This window comes from Haliotis asinina, chromosome 15, assembly GCF_037392515.1.
Source record: "Haliotis asinina isolate JCU_RB_2024 chromosome 15, JCU_Hal_asi_v2, whole genome shotgun sequence".
NCBI lineage: Eukaryota > Metazoa > Mollusca > Gastropoda > Lepetellida > Haliotidae > Haliotis > Haliotis asinina.
In genome coordinates, this window is record NC_090294.1 from 40,298,392 (window position 1) to 40,313,184 (window position 14,793).

The following is a 14,793-nucleotide window of genomic DNA, read 5'->3' on the forward strand; positions in this document are numbered from 1 at the left end:
ATATATGTTACACCCTGTCCCTCCCTGTTGAAGTTATTATTGGTCATCGTAATTTAAACGAAAACATCGATCATAACCTTATAAATCTCTATTCGATTTCAGGTAACACCAGAACTTAAGTTACGATAAAGTTTCAATCGTCGTGTGTAAATATTACTAATTTTAACAATTGTTTGTAATGCATATATTGCAGGCATGTTTAATCATTAAACGGGGATGCAAAATGTTTAGAGTTAAATGTTTTGGTTGGTTGTGGTCTTGTGTGCATGAATAATTCTGTTTCCATATAAAATGACACATTAAAAGTGTTATGATAATTTTCTTATAATATTTATATGACGTATTTAGCAGAAATTCCCACAGACAAACAACAAAGTTATAAAAGCTGCGTCGATAGTAACTGGTGGAAAGTACAAAAAAGTTCCCTCAAAATCTACCCGAAAAGGATCATAAATTGATATGTAGGTAGACAACATCAAAGACACTTTTTGAAAATTTGCCAATGCTCAATTGATTATTCACCTGCTGATATTCCGGACTCAGGTGATGTGGAAACTATGCTCAACTATTAAAGAAAGCCCTACAGACGATGCTGCCGGGCTCTTTAAAAATCACGCCAATAGACAGATGTGTATATGGGATTGAGGAGATTAAGCGAGGATGATACTTTTTCTGTTCTTGCGTTTATGTGATCATCTCATTACAAATTTCAAGTAGTGTATGATTTCAATTTCATAGCATACATATAGTTTCTTACTAAAGGTTGAATTCCTTTTCCCCTTTTCCCCAGAAAACTAGAAGACGCTGTTCTTAAAAATCCGTAACAATGATGATTGCAATAATAGAAAGCAAAATATGATTGCTAATAGGATTCCCGATCACAGCATTTAGAAATATCCAACTTCAGACATAAAGATAAATCTGTGAGTGAGTTGGGTTTTAAGCTATTATTAGCCATATTCCAGCAATAACACGGTATGGGACACCAGAAGTGGGCTTTGCACATTGTACCCATGTGGGGAATCGAACCCGGGTCTATGGCGTGTCAAACAATCGCTTTAACCACAAGGCCACCCCCACCGGCCCCATTAAGATGCCTTTGAAAATAATGAAACTCCACAGGAGGGTAAACGGAAATACAATGAAATGAAATCTAAAAAGGAAATGGACTTACCTGAAGTACGACAATGGAATGAAACTATCTCACAGTTGCTATCTAACTATATCTGAACTTGACCATGAGATTAAGGTGGTAAGTGAGACCGAATTAACTGCTTGATATTCAGATCTATGTATAAGGATTCAGAATGACAAAACGAGAAAGGGATGATTTCACCTTTCCAGCAGTTTCATGTCGGGCAATATTCCTACAGCTCTAGCCTTTAGTGTGCTCTGTTTATCAGGATTTCAAAGAGCGTTATGCCACTCTTGCTGATCAAGGTAATGACATTGCTGATCAAGGTTTCAACATTGTTTGATCAAGGTTACAACATTCAAGGCCTCAGTAACGACGCTGCTGAGCAAGGTTTCAACATTCAAGGCCTCAGTAATGACGTTGCTGAACAAGGTTTCAACACTGTTTGATCAAGGTTACAACATTCAAGGTCTCAATAACGACATGGCAGACATGAAGAAAAAATTCAGGACACGTTCACCTTTTCGCTATCACCTAGTACCACTGCTGATTAAAAAACAAATGTCCTGCCATCGTGTCGCAAGGTGGCAACCACAGGATTGTCAGGCCCAGACTCGCTTTATTAACAAACAACACCGTACAACTGTAAAAGTGCTGAAACAAATATATATTCATCATAAAGTTAGCAGGTATGTTTTATACATGTGGAAAGGATATTTTCGATTTTGGATACAATGTCAATGTGAAAGAAAACATCCTCATCCCTTTAGTTTAATTTCCGGAGAAACTAGTTGTGAAAATTATATGCACCGATCAATGAAAATCAGTAATGACACCAGGTGTTCGCAGAAAGGGTACGCATGTATTGTCCCTCAGAAACAGAAAACAGAAAAATACATTTAGAGAAATTAGAAAGTAATGCTGTGTATAAGTAGAGAGAAGTAGAAACTAGCTAATTACTTGTCATTTGTTTCAAGCAAAATTTGTCATTTTCTCCAAGTACCTAATGGCAGTTAAAATATATGTAAAATGTATTTCTATAATTTTTTATATGATTTTCGTTTTATGATATAATATTATGCTATTCTAAATGGGAAAATATAATAGGTAACAGTTTAGAGCAAAGTTTAGTAGAACTTAAAGGTATGGCACACAAATATAAAGAATATTCCGATTAAGTTCAAAGAAACGTCCGATTCAAGTCGGCAATGAAAAGTTTATTTCTTTTACTGTTTTGATGTCAAGAAATATATTAAATATCAATTTTGTAAGTTAATAAAACCATCCTACATATACTAAATAAAAGGAAGTTTTTAGTTCTCAGTTGAATTAAAAGGATATTATAACAAAGCAGGTCCGTAATTTTAATTTTAATCTAAAACCTCCCTTACAATTTCAAAGCAATCAGCCACCCTCCAGTAATACATATTCTACCCTTCAGAGAAGAAACGGTTGTAGGTTCCGAAAGATTGTCATTTTGTCTATAAATTGAACCATTTCTGTTGTTTTATAGGCATAAAAAATCAATCTATATTTCAGTAGTGATGTGCATTTTATGATGAACTGCTGATATTTCAAAAAATGAAAAATATATATTTTATTCGATTTTGCATGATTACTAACAGTGGGTACAATGTCTATTAAGGTGTTCACGACAACGTATTTTATCTAAAAATCGATCGTAATACATGTTGCGAATTGTATGATTAGTATACGTAACCTCAGCCATCAGGCTGAAATCTATGTAAGTGGAACGTACTCTCTTGTATATACGCATTGTTCTGAACACTCTTACTGAAAATAAATACGACAATAAATATTTATTATTTCACCTCAAGAACATGATTTGCGGGAAGATGACAGTGACTCTAAATACGTCAGAAATAGAATCGACTGAACCATTTACCACAAATATTCACTTTGGAACGTACCCACAAATGTTCTATCTGTAACAGCAGTCATGTTCCCTCTCGCCATTGGTGTATGCCTCCGCCAATACAAAATTCAATTTAAAATCTCGTTAGGGGTTAAACTGACATAATTATATCGCTAAATGGTCTTTCTAAACGACCTTGGAAGGTGTTAAATGTCAACATATGTGAAATACAGACCGGCTTTAAAAACACTACCGGGGTAATAGAATCAAGTCCTATCTAAAATTTCATCATAATTGAATCATAATAAAATTACTTAAACCCTTGTATAAAGAGCCATTACTGTGATTTCAACGCCTGATAGGATATGTTCGAGAGTTCAGTCTGTGAATTGCTGGATTAACACATATGAAAATGCGTTAACTAGCCAAAGGCTCTTCAAGAGGAAGATCAGGATTTGTCCAAATAACCCGACAATGTTGATATCTTGATCTTGGAATGATAAAGCATGCGGACGGGGTAGATTTCCTTGTCTGACTCCCTTTACACGGGTACGGCCTGTGTGCACCGACCCATGTTTCACTGCCACGTCCTCACCCTCCGCGTACCCGTGCATTTGATTCCTGTGAAAGGCCACCCTGAAGAGTAATAATCCTCTTGAATGTCTTCATTGGAGGTAACGGGGGGTCTGTCCACATGTTTACTTGTTTTGAGAACAACATCGCCCTTCACGCGCAACGCATGCGCGCACGTGTGGACGTCGTCACGAGCTCGTCAAAGTGTGTAATTTGTCTTGAGAAGCATAAGAAAGGTATCATCTACAAAAAGCTTGGTGCAGTGACAGCTCTGTGATGTTGAAAGTCATCGACTCATTTCGTGGGGCTGTAAATTCTGCACCGTATTCTATATATGGCTTCTCGGACGACACGTTGCCAAGATGGCTTGTGTTCAGTTTCAAAGTGATTTCCTCGCGTTTTCTTGGATTCGTCCCATCAACCAATCAGAAGTGTCGTTTGTGGCTTCTCCAATCTCATTAGCCAATAAGCTGGTAATGAAAGCCTCCAGAGAACCCACAAGCTTTCCTCGTCGTAGATTGAGGAGGCACAAATAAAAAGATGGCGAAACCTTAGATCTGCACATGCGCGCTATAACCCTGCGGCGGACGGCGATAGCTTTTAAATCACTGTCGTCTCAATTTTCGATGTGTACCAGGTATTGATGACTGGCCGTCTTATTTAAACACCTCACTCAATTAAAAGATGGACTCATTTGCACGACGTTACTTTGGCTGGCCAACACCCCAAACCAAGGTAAGTGCCTGGTGCCAAATATCGTCGTGAAGCTATTATTTCTGTGCAAAATCTGCTATAGAAATCGCACTTGAGTGTCACTGCTATTCCCATATAGTTTAAACTTCAAACGCAAAACGTATAAACGTTTATCTACTGATGTTTGACAGGTTATTGTACACAAAATTCGGAATGCATTACCATAAATTGAGAAATTCAGTGGAAATGTGTCAAACATTAAAACAACATTTCCATTCTTTTTAAACACTTGCTACCATAAACTACAGTGATCTAACAGGATCTAATTCTTGTGCTTCATTTGTGCAGCAATTCAAAGCAATCTTACAAATTGTGCTTACAGTTCTAAAAAACAATAATTGCTATAAAAGAGAATGTCAATACAGAGAGGATTTAACCACTAAAGTCCTACTGTATACATGCGTTTTCTTGCAACACGAAACGTTACATGTGTTGACAGTAGAATTCCAATAATTCCATGTGGGTATGTTTTAAAAAGTTGAATATTTCTTTCAGAATTTCAATGGAACCGGCATATGTTACCAACTCTAACTATACCGATGTTTGGCGATCTAGTCCGAGCAGGCACTCGGTATCCCCCGAGTCCCCCCGATCATTTACGGAGTTGAACATGAACACCTTGTCCATGCCATCGTTTGAGTTCGACCAGTTCCCCAATGTGTTTTCGTTTTCTCCCTGTCCACCTGGATACAAGTAGGTACACCTATCGATACATTATCGATACCTCATCAATACTTCATCGATACGTCATCGATACCTTGTCATTTCCAGAATTATATATTTTAAGATTATTATTGAATGGTATTATGTATCTGTGAAGATTTTCAATGTAACTAAAAATTGTCATTGCAATGAAGAAAGTCATCTGCAGTGAAATATAACGATTGCTATATTATAAAATTCACGAAACAATGTCGAGTAATGCTTTCGTTACAATATTTTATGACTCAAAAATGACTTGATTCAATCGTATAACATTTAAATATAGTGCTTTGAGGTTCTAAATTCTTGACCAAAACGTTTAAGTGCAATGTGCAGATTACCAATAAATATCTTGCATTAAAATCATATTTTCATGAATCATATGAAATGTTGTATATTATTAATCATATGGAACATTGCTGTGAATCTATAACAGTGCTAGTTGTCGGGAAGTTCGTGCTGTCAGCCATTGTTGGCGCGCTTGCTAAAATAATGTAAAATTCATGAAGTGTTATTTAATATATTTTACAATGAAAAAGGTATAAATATATCAGCTCATTTGTAGATTTCATTTGAAATAAGCGCTGTTTATTGAGCGTCATTGTAAATTTACGGCATCAATTTTAGAAAGGTAAGGCATTGCTGGCACCTTTGAATTTCAGGGATATTTCTAAAACGTGCTTTAACCCTTTCTAGAAAATAATTCTAGCTTATGTGCCTGGCATTTAGAGAATATTATTACCGATAGTGGTTAACATGTTCTTCAGTGAAACAATTTGGAGTTACCAGTTAGTTTCGCGGCTGCTCTGTAGTGATGTCCAGCAGTCATTTATTTTCTAAAATGTACAAGCGAATATATTAAATAAACTTGAAATTTGCCACGAGGCGCAAGTTCAGAGAGAAATCTGCAAAGGTCAAAATAAGAATGCGCTAAAACAATACAAAATTATAGGATCTCAGCAGGCAACGCATCAGTCATACACTGGGGCAATCCCTAAGATGGTTCCATAAATATTTAAGATAGTCATGATGTATCATTCATTGTAGCATGTTTATGTTATTTCTTATTTGAAGTAGAATCAATATGTTAGCTCAAACGATAGTTACGAGAAGAGTCAATAACCACCCCCTACGTTATTACCAAAAGAGAGACGAATATTGGTTTATTTATGACGAAAAGAGACGCGGTTTTTGTTTTGCTTTGTCTTTCGATATTTTCAACAAACACTATTATTTCTATATTCCATTTTATGTAATAAATTTAATATGTTCTTTGTTATGAATTATCAGATTACGAATTATCAGATAACAAGAAAACTTAAAGCCTTTTAGGAACGCTTTTTTATGGATAGACAATTTCTTTAGTGCAAGAGATGCGACATTTCGGTGTAGATGAAAACATCGTTATGAAGCACGCCAGCACTTGCTTGACAATGATGTTCACGTTTACATCGCATAGACGTATCAATTGTGAAAAAGAAGTTGTGTATCCATAAAATTATATACCGGCTTCTAAATGCCCTTAAATGATACAGTTTGCAATATTTATTGTTTGCATATTGAGCACCCATACCACACGAAAATATTTGGATCGGCATCCGATCATCTCTTTAGACATGGCCTCGATTGGCGCAACGTAAACAATTCACCGCTTATGTTTTCAAAATATGTCGGTATAAGTTCAGATGTACATTTGGATATAACAGCAAATATTTTAGTGTGAACTGCCACTTTATATATAATTTCATTTGAAGTAAATATTTGTGAACTGGTAATATATTTGTTTAAAGCCTTTGTGTCGTCTCGTTTATGAAATACCAGGGGTTTATGTGAATTATGTAGTCAGGATTATTGATGTATACATTGCCTGTAACACGTAATTCATAAAAATGTACACATTATTAAGAAACTATAAAGGAGGAGAACATAAATAATTACTTATTGTTTACAGTTGATATTTATCAGGGTATAACTATATATATAATTATATGTTTTTTGATGGGTTGACTTTCTTAGTTAAAACCTGAAAACGTTCGTTACATATATGGAACAGCGACCACTCATATGTATCTATTGCAGCGTGAATACTTTATAACATTTATACAGTAAATTAAGTCTGAAAATTCACATTGTTGGTTATGGCTATACAATTGTATTATAACTGACATATTTTTTAAACAATTTATTTTATGTGTCATTAAAATGCAGTACTTCCCTTTATCTCATATAGTATCCGACAAAAATGTCTATTGTATGTTGCATGTTCATGAAGTACATTTGTGTAGCGTTCGAATACATGTTTAATGGTTAACTATATGCTTTAGGTAGCTCGGCAGCACTATACTCTCTCCAGACACGTTGGACACATCCCTCAGTGTTTTTCTAAAATGCCGAGTCTCAAATTTTAGTTATGCTTCCATCTTCCGATATATTAAATCCCGTCTAGCATAGTTGAAAATACACAGAAACGATCTATGTACTATTGACAAGAGGGACATGTCGTTAGTGTTCCACTTTGAAAATACTAGTGTTTATTATGAACGTGCATACTTCAACTGGTAGCATGTTAATAGTTCGTTATCTATAAATGTATGCTATAAATAATATGAAATAATTATGAAGGCATACATGTTCCGTACTGTCCGTGTTATCCTACTGCAAGCAAGAGAAGGTGATTATCTATCAGACGTTATGATTATATTTTCATACTTGTCATAATCATATATAAATGTGTTATTACGGTATATTAATAATTTTATATCAAAATATTAATTATAGTTGTTAAATTAGACGGGAACAAAATAAACTATGTGTATACTAGATACATATGCAGGACGTGCAATAAAGTGGATGAAAGAACAACATGCTGGATGCATAATGCTACATTAAACAGGTACAAGACGCACAATATTACAATAGACAGAAAGAAAAAAATATATATGACGTTGGAGAGGTTTCACATTTTCCAGTTGGCAGATATGAAAAGGACAATACATTATGCCGATGCAGTTGCAAGATGCACTATATTTAATCGGAAAGATGCAAATGCTGACTATTACGCTAAGCAGCTGCAGTTTGCACTATACTACATCAGACAGATGCGAAATGAACCGTATTCAAAGAGTCAGATGTGTATAACATTGTGCAGATGCAAGATGCATTGTGCTACAAATGCAAAAGATACAATGTTACATTAGATAGATACAAAACACACAGTGCTATATTAGACAGAAGCAAAAAAGACACAATATTCCAATAGACAGATGCAAGACACTCAGTATTACATTAGACAAGTGCAAGAGACTTAAGGTTACATTAAACAGATGCAAGCGACACAATGTTACATTGGAGAGATGCAAGAGACACATTGTTACATTGGACAGATGCAAGAGACACATTGTTACATTGGACAGATGCAAGAGACACAATGTTACATTAAACAGATGCAAGAGACACAATGTTACATTAGACAGAGCATGTACAAGCGTGGTGGGAGCTGAACATAACAATCTCAGCATTAGTTTAAACTTCTGATACTGTCTAATAGACGGATTTTGTAATGTTTACACAATAAACGTAAGCGAGTAACAGCAACAGGTAACAATAGTATTTAGGAAGAGAAGTACACCAGTGATCGCTGATTATGGTTCGTGTTTTGTCGACACTGTTTACCAACACGGTGCTGAACTGTATTCTCAGTCATGTTTACGTAGGGACTCGACACGTCCCGCGAGTAATTTAAGTGGTTCTCTATTGTACGATGGATGTATGTAACAAGCACTTCATTCACAAATCACAATGTTTAGTCAAATTCTTTGAGTCACTTTTCCCTCCAGGAGAATACTTCCTAAACTGTGGGGCATTACCCGAGCTTACGATGGGACAGGGTTCTAGCAGGCTGGGTTTGTTGAGCGCTTGTACCATGCGAACAGATTGTTGTCAGCTTGGTGGCCTGGCATGTGAATTGCTTACTTAATGTATATTCTTCAAACACTGCCGTGTGTACCGGTGTATCGTATAGCATGTTGTTGAGGTGTCACTTTGAGATTTAATGACTGTCGTCTGCTGCGGTTAATTCTCGTCTGCTAAAAATTGACCTCCCTCCTCGCACTCCCGCGTTGTTGCAGCTGAGCTGATCACGCCTGATTAGGTCTAGCTCATTTCGGCCAATTTGCCTCGCCCTGGTCAGTCTCTTGCGTGGCGTATTCATACGGTACGGATTTCACACCTTACTGCGTAGGAGTTTGAATAAACATACGTAAATTTTAATTCTAAATATCAAGTGTTTTGAACTTGGATTTGCTTTCAGGGACCTGACGGTGTTTAAGGAGAAAGCCCCCCACGACATTGCAGATGCCTTGCTGTCCCTAAAACACGCTGTCGTCCACCCTCAGTTCAGTGGTCAGTTGTCGCCGCTCTCCCCACCGCCGCCCATGTCGCACCTCGGTCACAGCCAGATGATGAACACGGGACCTCTGACCCATCAGAACCATCAAGGTCTTGGCTATCCTGTGAGCCATCAGGGACCCGTGTTTCATAACTCCTATCCAGCACCGCCTCCGTCTCAGTACGCAAGTCAGTACCCGGATCCCGGACCCAGTACTTCTGGTCAGCCGACGCCTCAAGCCAACGTCCACTTCCCGTCAATGAGCGTTAACGTCTCAATGAGCATGAACGTCGGGATGCCCCCCGGGCTCGGTAACACCCAATACAGCCCGGTACCCCCTCAGCAGTGGCCCCCACAGCCACAGAGTCCCACCCTGGGGCAGTACCACCCAGGTCACCCCCACCCTCAAAGTCTACAGCCTCAGTATGGGGGTTACAACGCCCAACCATACACCCCAGCATACAGCTTCACGTCAGACTTCCGGCCCATGGCTGATGGGAGGGGCGGTATCTATTACAAGCATTCAGAATCCTTCAAGGACGCCACGAGGTTTTGCACTATGGGTCACCTGAAACGGTCTAAGTTCCTGCCAGACAAAACTCCCCCTCCACCCCCGGGGATGGATCCTAACTCGCTGAAGACCAACATGTGCAGGATCTGCGGCAAGACATATGCACGGCCTAGTACCCTGAAAACCCACCTGAGAACTCACTCGGGGGAGAAACCTTACAAGTGTACAACATGTAACAAGTCATTCTCTCAGGCTGCAAACCTCACAGCACACATCAGAACACATAGTGGGGAGAAACCATTCCGATGTCCCATCTGTGATCGACGCTTCTCACAGAGCTCGTCAGTGACCACCCACATGCGGACCCACTCCGGCGAACGTCCTTACCGGTGTCGACTCTGTAAAAAGGCATTTTCGGACAGTTCCACCCTGACCAAACACCTCCGGATACACAGTGGCGAGAAACCGTACCAGTGCAAGTTATGTCTTCTGAGGTTTTCCCAGTCTGGAAATCTCAACCGACATATGCGTGTGCATACAAACACCGGCTGAATTCTCAAAGAACAGTGCGCTTGTTTACTCAACATGTAGATGCATTTTGAATGGAATTTAGTCCTTTTCCACCTTTTCCACTGAAACAACCAACTTATTCAGCGCATTGAAACTGTATTTCAAGCCATGTAGATTGTGCAAATGGCGCTTTAATAAATGCATTGGTTTGATAACATCTGGATCATTCGCCGACTGGACAAAGAATATTCTTGCAACTACGACTGCTTGACAGGGAAGTGAAATCTGACACTCTTTTAACCTTGTCAATCCGGACTGCACGGTTCGAATAAAATCCCCTGGATTAAACAAATTCCGACAACCACTGGCCTTAGCCACCAACAGTCGTTACCGACAAAGATCAACGGCAACTAGTTTCAACTTTTTGTTTGTTTTGTCTTTTATATTAAAACGGAAAATACATACGTTTTCGATAAGGTGAGATATTGAAGTGGAGCTGGTCTGGATGCCTGTGCACTATCTGTCTCACGTGTGTTGCTGAAGGCTGACGGAAATGGTGACGGAACGAATCCTTCCGTTCACCGATGTGATGTGCACAGACGTCAAGCAAGTCGTAGCTGGCAGTGTGTGTAGAAATTGCTGGCGTGGAATTACCATCGTTCATTGACACTATCTGTGTTTATTCTGCGTGCCGTGACCAGTGGACTGTAAACTGTAGTTAGAATTTGTCCAGACTAAATACAAATTGTCGGAATACCAGCCATAAGATTTCCAACTGTATATCAAAATGTCGGTGTTATCTTGTTCTTGACAGTCTATAATAGACAGGCATGAATATGTTTTAATGATGGACAACTAGAACAAGGAATTAATTTACATATCAATGTTCACACATCAGATGGACATATAGCTTGGACGTTCGTTTATAGATGAGACAGCCATTGACGTTAATCCCGGTTTCAAGTTGTCAGTGACAGTAGGCGTCTGTACTTAGATATGGTGGTGTTTGTGTGATCATTTTGCTGTGTGAACAATCTAACAAAAGTGCTACAATATTCCTTTTTAGCGTATATGGATATACACAGTAAGTAGACAATGGCGTATTTGTGTATCTTTCAACTGAAGTGCATTTTAGTGCATTTTGTATGTTAACAAACAAGTGTATTTTGCATGTTAACAATGACATGCATTGCATATGTCAACACTATCATGCGATGTATGTATTAAATTGTGTGTTAACACACAGAATGTTAAAAGAGACGTGCATTTTGTATATGAACAAAGAACTTCATTCTATATGTTAACAAAGACGTCCATTGTGAATGTTAACACTACCGTGCAGTGGATATCTTAAAACTGTCTTTGTTAACATAGAGAATGTTACAACGGACGTGCAGTTTGTATGTTAACACTGCCGTGCAGTGGTTGTGTTACAACTGTCTTTGTTAACATACAAAATGTTAAAACTGATGTATTTCAACAATGACATGCATATGTTAACTCTATGCCGTTAAATATGTTAACATTTCCGTCTATGTTAACACCGACGTGCACAATGTATGTTAACACTACTGTGCATTGTCTACTGTGCATTGTCATTGTCACTGACGTACATTGTGCATGTTTACATTGTGCATGTTTACATTACCGATGTTAACTCTATTGTGCGCTATGTATGTCAACAATATCGTATATGTGGACCTTTACAATAAGTGCTGCATTATATTTACTATTGTCGTTTTGTCGAGTTTGCATTTGTTTATGCCATTGAATGCAAGCATTCGGGTAGTCTGTGTTTTTCACTGACAGAACACAAACTAGTTCGTCTCCAAAATGCAGAATATGAATTTTATAGAGATATGAAATATATACATTTGAATAAAGTTAGATTCACCAGATCATACCGTGTTGTAGTAGGTAACAGAGCTTGCAGAATGTTCGGTTCATAAAGGAACCGTTTAAAGAGATCAACTGTTTGTTGTTCTAGGAGGTTGGTAAACATTATTATACAAACAAACAAATAAAATTTCATCATGAAAATACTTGATGAACTAATTTTGCAGCATCTTCAAATATTTCTTTTCATAGAATTGTTTGTGCCGGGATGATAAATATATTGTGTATGAGGCAGTTTAAGTTCTCTTTTAAAAGCCTAACAACAATTGTGTGTTTTGAAACATGAAACTCACTTTCACAATTGATCAAACTTTATGGACACGAACTTCTTCATTTCGTGAGTGCGACGTTTCGATACAGTATTTTATACCGTTGTACGGCTCGAACAAGTTATTCACATTTGATATCTCAACATTAAAAGAAAATTATGCAAAACAACAGGAGTAACATGTACAATTAAACTAAATGAAACGATGCAACTCACAGTAGCAATACCACCAAAACCACCACTACCACTACTGCTACTGCTGCTACTACCACTGCTACTACTACAGCTGCTGTTGCTGGTGCTGCTACTGCTACTACTATATAAGTCAAATTAAAATATCAGATCCTTCTACGAAGGAAAGAACGAAGGAATGGAATTCCAATACAAAGTACAAATTTTCGAAAAGTGCTGTTCAGCAGGCTAATACCAAATATGTCGTGTTTTTAGTGGAAAAAGATTTCTTTCCGATAACTAGTATTGTATTTATCTATCGAAGCTCATAATATTGTATTCAAACGTTGTACTTCCACGATGCTATGTTCAAACTCATCTGGGAAAATAATATAAATGGAAAATGGCCCTTTATCGTGAACTGATGCGTTTATCTAACGTCGTGACCGCACGAAACCCGTTAATGTTGACAATCCGATGTTGTAAATATTCGACATATGAACATGAAAATAAAAAACTAAAAACTAAAATGAATCCAGATCTACACGGCAAAAGAGAAAGTGCATCCGATCGTGTTTGATGAAGTCTCTAGCTGAAAAAAATTAATTGGGTTTTCGATACTGGTATATATGACTTTTCAGTTTAATTATGCTTCGCTAAAGATTGTAAATTTATGATTAAATCCAAAAATCAAATATGTGTAAATTAAATTATTAAATAAATCCAGTCGTCATAAATTTGGAATTTCAGTGTCGTGGTCGAAACGCACCCTCACAATTTAGGCTGTGACAGATACAGGCTGGTGGAGGAAGGGAGGATGGAGACAGTCACTTTCGGTCTCACCTAGTGTACCATATTATATTATATGCAATGTGTAATATTGGAGAAGTATACAAGTAATGTTTGAGTTCTTCAAAGCAAAATAATAGACAAAGTAAATCAATTTATTCAATTCTATAGGCTAACAGTAGTTTTATCATTAATACACATCTATGTATGTATAGATATACATGCACTTACAATATATATCAAATGATTTCATTTCACTTTACAAACCCATATATCATTGTAACCATTTTTAATAATAAAAAATGCTAAATTGTCGAGGATGGACATTTAGATCGCCGTATAGTTCATGCAGATATCTGCCCACCTACAATGTGTTTACTATGCCACATTAAACGTCCATGTCTATGTCGCCCCGTTTCCACTGGATTGGAGAAATCTAGCACCAAAACGTATGAATAAGTTCACATTTTCAAGAACACCTGGTGTCACCACTATTTTGATGCCGGTAGTGGTTCATGAGATTATGGTCGGAATTGTAATATCGTCTTTTTTTTCTGCAGAGATTTCGTATAGAAGTGGAACAGATTTTGTCGCTTTTATTTAAATGAATACCCTCGACTATATATTCATCCTTAACCTTTCCTCGGCATTATACCACCCGTCCGTGAGTTCACTTTTAGTGTGTAATACGTAAAATATTCTAGTTCAGGTGTCTATTTCGGAAAACTGCTTATTATACTATGTGTTCTTTATTTCGTTTTTATGTTATGTGCTTTTTGTTTTTCGTATTTTCTATCTCATAAAAATCACATGAAATATAACAGATTTTGTAAGAATATGAACGAAAGCAAATTAATTACAAACTGATTTCTAATTATTAAGAATTTCCTCTTTCTTCCATTCCGGCTGAATCACGATCGTCTATTCTTGACACTAGCACACACAGATCAGTAAGTGTTAATTATCTTCGTTGAGGTCAACATATTGGTTGATTAAAATTCCTAACTATTTCCATTTGTCAGTTTGGGGCAGTGTAAGTTTAAACAATGAGAAGATAATTGGCGTGAAGTGCTTAAGAATAATGGAAGAAATATACTTATCATGGCCACATACTGTGACGGCGCCTAGCACATTGGTGTACAAATTTCATAATTACATATCTGCTTAACAGTTATCTCAACTGCGGCATTGCTAAACGTTTTCTTCACATAGCGAGACGTAA

General features: G+C 37.4%; 1 protein-coding gene across 1 annotated transcript; it reads left to right on the forward strand.

Moving 5' to 3' along the window:
* Positions 1 to 4,839: 4,839 nt before the first annotated feature.
* On the forward strand, positions 4,840 to 10,489 carry LOC137266344 (protein glass-like). The gene is made up of 2 exons (XM_067801830.1): positions 4,840 to 5,030; positions 9,349 to 10,489. Exons 1-2 carry the CDS (start codon positions 4,840 to 4,842, stop codon positions 10,487 to 10,489), a joined length of 1,332 nt encoding a protein of 443 aa, XP_067657931.1.
* The last annotated feature ends 4,304 nt before the right edge of the window (positions 10,490 to 14,793 follow it).